General features: G+C 30.7%; 2 protein-coding genes across 2 annotated transcripts in view; both read left to right on the top strand.

Moving 5' to 3' along the window:
- Positions 1-1,400: 1,400 nt before the first annotated feature.
- LOC107593083 (dipeptidyl peptidase 4-like) lies at positions 1,401-5,180 on the top strand. The gene is made up of 8 exons (XM_016282666.1): positions 1,401-1,683; positions 1,768-1,891; positions 2,112-2,271; positions 2,776-2,875; positions 3,418-3,476; positions 3,626-3,698; positions 4,181-4,254; positions 4,733-5,180. Exons 2-8 carry the CDS (start codon positions 1,803-1,805, stop codon positions 4,823-4,825), a joined length of 648 nt encoding a protein of 215 aa, XP_016138152.1. The 5' UTR covers positions 1,401-1,683; positions 1,768-1,802; the 3' UTR covers positions 4,826-5,180.
- A 1,196-nt stretch (positions 5,181-6,376) lies between these two features.
- LOC107593098 (glucagon) overlaps positions 6,377-7,816 on the top strand; it is a 3,337-nt gene continuing 1,897 nt past the window's right edge. The window contains exons 1-3 of the mRNA XM_016282682.1: positions 6,377-6,464; positions 6,549-6,672; positions 6,893-7,048. Coding sequence (XP_016138168.1) covers positions 6,584-6,672; positions 6,893-7,048 — 245 coding nt within the window. The 5' untranslated portion in view covers positions 6,377-6,464; positions 6,549-6,583. The remainder of the gene's footprint in view (positions 6,465-6,548; positions 6,673-6,892; positions 7,049-7,816) is intronic.

Genomic DNA, 7,816 nt, shown 5'->3' on the forward strand with positions numbered 1-7,816 from the left:
CTATACTCATATGAGTCACTTTCTGAAAAACTGCTTTGCTTGAACTTGTGAAACTTTCCACTGGACCAAATAAGCCCAGGACCCACAGCACTGAATCCACGTTACTTCCAGACCACTTGACGCACTCAAACGCGTCAGTCGTGTGTGATTCCCCATCAGCTGCCACTGAATCCACAAGAAACCCTTTAGCTACTGTACTGTGCTGCAATAACGGACTCGTTTTAGTCACGTTTATCAGTTTCAAATGTACAGTCTGAACAACTGAGTCATGAATATTTAGGACACCGAAAAAACATCGAAATACTTACTGGATAAACACAAAGCTTGATGAGCTAGCTAAAGAAAAATGAGAGTAATCTTTGTTTCCAAAAAAAAAAAAATGTATTTGAATTAAATACTCTCAGATTTAATTATTATTATTTATCATTAATAATAACTTATTTTAAGCTAGGGAGAGCAATATTGTGTATTTTCCAAATCAAGTTCATTGCCAGCTGTAACTTTTCATGTAAAGTACAAAAAGAAAATAATTAAAAAGAATATTCATGTTAATTTAATATTTTAATATTCTTAAATTCAAATATATTAAACTATAAAAATATTTTCACACTTTAAATATTTTTTATCAAGCTTAGTATCAAGTAATCTTATCTGAGTTTTTATTTGAGAAAATATTTATTGTATGTGCCATTACTTATAAAATATAACTTGTACAATATAGCAGAGATATTTTCAATCTGTAATAAAATGTTACAAAAATGTGCTCAATTGTTTGTGACTTATTTGCAAGTTTACACTTTACACATATTAAATAACATTTTCTTCAAGTCTAAGAAGTATGAAATATATTCAAAATTCATTCATTCTTACAAGCCAAGCCTCTTTTGTCTTTTACAAAAAATATATTAAAATATTTTTCTAGTTAAAGTAGTGATTTTATTGTTAACCTGATTTTATTAAAAAGCTCATTTATTAATAGCATTTTTAATACAATTACATTTTAAGTTTCAGTTTATTTTAAGTTTGTTATTAATGCACAACAAATTTTACTATTTTCAACAAAATAAATTAAAAACAACACATGTATAAATATTTGATATGCTAGTAGACAAAATCTGGGAATTTTTATATACTGTATGAAGAAACTTTGTCGACCACTTTTGTTTATACAATGTTGTCACTGACATATTAATACTGCATTAAAATGATTTGTGTTAATGAAAACACTGATTTTGATCAGTGCAAAGCATCTTGAGTTGGACATAAGAATTATGTGTGACTAAAAAAACACATGAAAAGTCCGTTTGTCACGTTCTCATGAACAGAGTATCCGTTTCCCCCTTTTGATTTTTGCCTACAGTAGCACTTCGCACGTAATTTTTCTCTGGGTTTATTTGCGAAAGCCTCCATCCTGCTGTCTCACACCTCCAGGATGGCTCTTATCTGGAGGTACTTTGGCACATCTCTCTCTTTACGCAAACACGAGCGGTTTCATCCAGAGTGGGTAATGGACTGATACTAATGCATCTGAACGCAAACGTACGTGTGTGTGTGTGGGCTGCCGAGATGGGACGGCCCACCTGGACCGACTATATAAGACCCAGACGATTGAGAAGAGGCCACGAAACCAACAGGAGAAGAGCAAAGAGAAGATCCAAACACACTCAACTCTTCCATCAATTGGTAAGTTGAAGGAGCTCTTTGAGAGACTCAGTCTTGTAGATGTTCGGTTGGTTTCAAAAGTGTTTTTTTCTCTCATCTTTACAGAACGTGTGTCTTCAGAACTGAAAGAAGCTGTCAAAATGAAAGGCGTCCAATATCTCGCTGGTCTTCTTCTGCTCCTCTTTGTTCAACACAGCATCTGTGTCCCACTGCAAGATGACAGCACAAGGTTGGAGAAATAGCCTTTTATGGTGTTTTATGTCCTTTGTAGTCTGTTTCTGAGCAATAATTTATGATAAAAGCACTTGAAGTAATAAATTCCTAGTATGCAAGTGCTTAAACACGAAATCTTCACTTTATAGCTGTTTGAGGGCTTTTTGTTTGGAAATGTGGACATCGTTTTGTTCAGTTTATGTAATGTAACACTCATATATCATCTGGTTGTGCAGCACAGAGACAGTGGAAAGTCTTCTGGCGAGGGGTAAGGGATTCACGACCGCAAAGAGACATTCTGAGGGAACTTTCTCCAATGACTACAGCAAATACCTGGAGACCAGGAGAGCGCAAGACTTTGTTCAGTGGCTCATGAACTCAGAGAAAAACGGGTATGTACAATTACAGTATGAGATCATGTACAGATTTGTTAAAAAAAAAAAAAAAAGGTAAAAATTAACCAAGATTTGGTGTAAAAAAATTTTTTTTAAAATAATAATTTATAATTCAAATAAAAAAACACCCTTACTTTTTATAGAATGCATATAAAATGTATACGAATATACCATAAATATAAAATATATACTGTATATATTTTCTAAAATTAAAATATATATCCGAAAATATTTTTGTGTATGGAAACCTAAAATATGTTACAGAACATATTTTCACATTTATATAATTTATTTATTGATATAATATATACTGACATTATATATATATATATATATATATATAATCTTTGTTCTGATATCATGAATCTGACCAACTTCATTTTGAGGGATGATTCGTGTTTTATGTGTCTTTAAAATAATGACACTTGCTTTGGTATTCATGCATTTTAAGTCCAAATACAACTTTTTGGGCCACTGTATAAGTAACCATGTGTTTGTGCTGCAGTCTTACGGCGGCTACGTCACTTCGATGGTTCTGGGAGCTGGAAGTGGAGTTTTTAAATGCGGAATGGCCGTCGCTCCGGTGTCAAAATGGGACTATTATGGTATGTTTTATGTATTATGGTCAATGCAGATTACTTGCAAATTGTGGTCTGTTACTGATTACACATTACATGATGAAAATTGTAGTTAAGTAACATAATCTGGATTGCACATATTAGGTAATGTAGTCTGACTACTTTTAGATTACTTTTAGATTACTTTTGACGTAGCTCGTTTGTCACATAGACTTCAATGTGATTATTGTGTACCATACTGATTAAAACACAACAAATAAAACAAAGAAAGAAAATAGATTTCATTCTGTTATCAATATCACGAAATCAATACATTTTGAATAATTTACTTCCATTGTGGGAATGTTATCATGTAATCCATAAAAAAGTTACTGTAATCTGATTATAAGCATTTTCAAAAGTAATGTAATCTAATTACAAGTACTTAATTTTCGGAATCTGATCATGTAATCCAGATTACATGTACTCCGTTACTACCCAGCACTGATTATGCTTTTACATTTCATTTTCCCATCATTGAAATTAATTTCTGTCATGTGATAAGAACGTTGTACTGTAATTTCCCCCAGACTCTATTTACACTGAGAGGTACATGCTGACGCCAGCGGAGAACCAGGCCTTTTATGGTGTAAGTTGTGCTTGGAAATTCTAAAATTGTTTGATAAACTCATTGGTTTCCCCATGATGACGTCACAGAGAAGCATGAGTCAGTTCTAAAATAACTCACGCAAGTGCTGCGTCACACGAGGTTTATGGGATGTTATTATTCTTATTCAGAATTCCACAGTGATGGAAAGAGCCAAGAACTTTAAATCAGTCCAGTACCTCCTGGTGCACGGCACCGCTGACGGTGAGATATGACCCGTCTCTCTATATCTCTGTCTCTTGTCCTGTCTCTGCAACTGAGCAAACTTAAATAAAACTTAAATAAATGGAAATGAAAGAAATTATTATGAAAATAAAAAAATTAGCTTAAAAAAAGAGTTAAAAAAGTGTTTTAATATTGTTCATTTTTATTAAATTATGTAAAATGCATAAATCTGATTCACTGAAATTTTGATATTCAGCTCTTATATATTTGTTTCTTTAAATATCCTAAAAATTTAATTTTTTTCAAGTCATTTTAGTTAATAAGTATTCAAAATATTTCCTAAAAACTGCAGAAATGTTTCCTTGATATTTTGAGTTTTAGATCAATAAAACTTTTTTAAAATTATTTTATTTAAATTTCATAAACATGTAAATATCTTTAAAATATCACCAATGACGTGACATTAAAGTGAAAACTCATCACATATTTTTTTTTCTTCTGTTTGTCATTGGTGCTGTTAGATAATGTTCACTTCCAACAAGCTGCTCAGATCTCTAAAGCACTCGTGGATGAACAAGTGGACTTTGATGCAATGGTAAGACAGCAGCAGAATTGCATTCTATTCATGCAAAGTTATTCTAATAAATTAACGAATATAGTAATACAAAAATATTTATATTATTACATGTTAATTGATCAAATATGAAAGTCTACATATATTAAGTAATAAAAAATGATGCCTACATTTATATCATAAATAAAAATATTATATATAAATTACTGAAAGTATTGCATACATATAAAAAGGTTTCTTAATTTGTGTTTTACATTTGTTTTATATATATATGCCTTTTTAAAATTGTCCTGCAGTATAGCAAATTCGTTTTTAAAAGTACACATTTAATTTAGTCTCTTAAAATCAATAACATTGTAAAACAATTAATAAACATTAATAAAAGAATTAGTATCATCAGAGTTTTTTGCATGTCAACAATCCATAAAACAGCTCCAAACAGTATTAAAATAGATATGTAAGTGTTTTTCACTGGTGATCTGTTCTGTCTCTCTGTCAGTGGTACACTGATGAAGACCACGGTCTCGGTGGATCGTCTAATCAGCACGTCTACACTCATATGAGTCACTTTCTGAAAAACTGCTTTGCTTGAACTTGTGAAACTTTCCACTGGACCAAATAAGCCCAGGACCCACAGCACTGAATCCACGTTACTTCCAGACCACTTGACGCACTCAAACGCGTCAGTCGTGTGTGATTCCCCATCAGCTGCCACTGAATCCACAAGAAACCCTTTAGCTACTGTACTGTGCTGCAATAACGGACTCGTTTTAGTCACGTTTATCAGTTTCAAATGTACAGTCTGAACAACTGAGTCATGAATATTTAGGACACCGAAAAAACATCGAAATACTTACTGGATAAACACAAAGCTTGATGAGCTAGCTAAAGAAAAATGAGAGTAATCTTTGTTTCCAAAAAAAAAAAAATGTATTTGAATTAAATACTCTCAGATTTAATTATTATTATTTATCATTAATAATAACTTATTTTAAGCTAGGGAGAGCAATATTGTGTATTTTCCAAATCAAGTTCATTGCCAGCTGTAACTTTTCATGTAAAGTACAAAAAGAAAATAATTAAAAAGAATATTCATGTTAATTTAATATTTTAATATTCTTAAATTCAAATATATTAAACTATAAAAATATTTTCACACTTTAAATATTTTTTATCAAGCTTAGTATCAAGTAATCTTATCTGAGTTTTTATTTGAGAAAATATTTATTGTATGTGCCATTACTTATAAAATATAACTTGTACAATATAGCAGAGATATTTTCAATCTGTAATAAAATGTTACAAAAATGTGCTCAATTGTTTGTGACTTATTTGCAAGTTTACACTTTACACATATTAAATAACATTTTCTTCAAGTCTAAGAAGTATGAAATATATTCAAAATTCATTCATTCTTACAAGCCAAGCCTCTTTTGTCTTTTACAAAAAATATATTAAAATATTTTTCTAGTTAAAGTAGTGATTTTATTGTTAACCTGATTTTATTAAAAAGCTCATTTATTAATAGCATTTTTAATACAATTACATTTTAAGTTTCAGTTTATTTTAAGTTTGTTATTAATGCACAACAAATTGTACTATTTTCAACAAAATAAATTAAAAACAACACATGTATAAATATTTGATATGCTAGTAGACAAAATCTGGGAATTTTTATATACTGTATGAAGAAACTTTGTCGACCACTTTTGTTTATACAATGTTGTCACTGACATATTAATACTGCATTAAAATGATTTGTGTTAATGAAAACACTGATTTTGATCAGTGCAAAGCATCTTGAGTTGGACATAAGAATTATGTGTGACTAAAAAAACACATGAAAAGTCCGTTTGTCACGTTCTCATGAACAGAGTATCCGTTTCCCCCTTTTGATTTTTGCCTACAGTAGCACTTCGCACGTAATTTTTCTCTGGGTTTATTTGCGAAAGCCTCCATCCTGCTGTCTCACACCTCCAGGATGGCTCTTATCTGGAGGTACTTTGGCACATCTCTCTCTTTACGCAAACACGAGCGGTTTCATCCAGAGTGGGTAATGGACTGATACTAATGCATCTGAACGCAAATGTACGTTTGTGTGTGTGGGCTGCCGAGATGGGACGGCCCACCTGGACGACTATATAAGACCCAGACGATTGAGAAGAGGCCACGAAACCAACAGGAGAAGAGCGAAGAGAAGATCCAAACACACTCAACTCTTCCATCAATTGGTAAGTTGAAGGAGCTCTTTGAGAGACTCAGTCTTGTAGATGTTCGGTTGGTTTCAAAAGTGTTTTTTTCTCTCATCTTTACAGAACGTGTGTCTTCAGAACTGAAAGAAGCTGTCAAAATGAAAGGCGTCCAATATCTCGCTGGTCTTCTTCTGCTCCTCTTTGTTCAACACAGCATCTGTGTCCCACTGCAAGATGACAGCACAAGGTTGGAGAAATAGCCTTTTATGGTGTTTTATGTCCTTTGTAGTCTGTTTCTGAGCAATAATTTATGATAAAAGCACTTGAAGTAATAAATTCCTAGTATGCAAGTGCTTAAACACGAAATCTTCACTTTATAGCTGTTTGAGGGCTTTTTGTTTGGAAATGTGGACATCGTTTTGTTCAGTTTATGTAATGTAACACTCATATATCATCTGGTTGTGCAGCACAGAGACAGTGGAAAGTCTTCTGGCGAGGGGTAAGGGATTCACGACCGCAAAGAGACATTCTGAGGGAACTTTCTCCAATGACTACAGCAAATACCTGGAGACCAGGAGAGCGCAAGACTTTGTTCAGTGGCTCATGAACTCAGAGAAAAACGGGTATGTACAATTACAGTATGAGATCATGTACAGATTTGTTAAAAAAAAAAAAAAAAGGTAAAAATTAACCAAGATTTGGTGTAAAAAATTTTTTTTAAAAATAATAATTTATAATTCAAATAAAAAAACACCCTTACTTTTTATAGAATGCATATAAAATGTATACGAATATACCATAAATATAAAATATATACTGTATATATTTTCTAAAATTAAAATATATATCCGAAAATATTTTTGTGTATGGAAACCTAAAATATGTTACAGAACATATTTTCACATTTATATAATTTATTTATTGATATAATATATACTGACATTATATATATATATATATATATATATAAACAATATGTATATGTTATGTATATATGTTTTTATTAATTTCTATATAATATTATAATATTAAAACAATATGTAACAATTACATCATTATATATACATACACATATTATTAAAAAATACAATATAGTTTGGAAAATAATGTATATAAAATCTTTAAATGTCGAAATGTGTATTTTTTTACTTTTTAGTTTTTTAAATGTATAAAAAAGAAAAAAAATACAATATTATATTTATACATTTTTATATAATATTACGAAAGCTATAATATAATACTATATACAGCAGGTATGTTATGTTTATTGTTTTTGTTTTATAATATTTTATTTATAATATAAAATAAAACAATATTGTGTAATTATGTAATAATATAAGAATTGTATGAAGAAGTTGAAAATAAAATTCTTATATTAGTTACATAATTGT

The sequence above is a fragment of the Sinocyclocheilus grahami genome, unplaced genomic scaffold (assembly GCF_001515645.1).
Source record: "Sinocyclocheilus grahami isolate Dianchi unplaced genomic scaffold, SAMN03320097.WGS_v1.1 scaffold163.1, whole genome shotgun sequence".
Classification (NCBI taxonomy): Eukaryota; Metazoa; Chordata; class Actinopteri; order Cypriniformes; family Cyprinidae; genus Sinocyclocheilus; species Sinocyclocheilus grahami.

Excerpts from the sequence above, each read along its gene's own strand:
- LOC107593083 (XM_016282666.1), top strand. The coding sequence starts at position 1,803 with ATGAAAGGCGTCCAATATCTCGCTGGTCTTCTTCTGCTCCTCTTTGTT. Across the intron at positions 2,876-3,417 it reads GTCAAAATGGGACTATTATG|ACTCTATTTACACTGAGAGG; the intron begins GTATGTTTTATG and ends AATTTCCCCCAG. Across the intron at positions 4,255-4,732 it reads AAGTGGACTTTGATGCAATG|TGGTACACTGATGAAGACCA; the intron begins GTAAGACAGCAG and ends TCTCTCTGTCAG.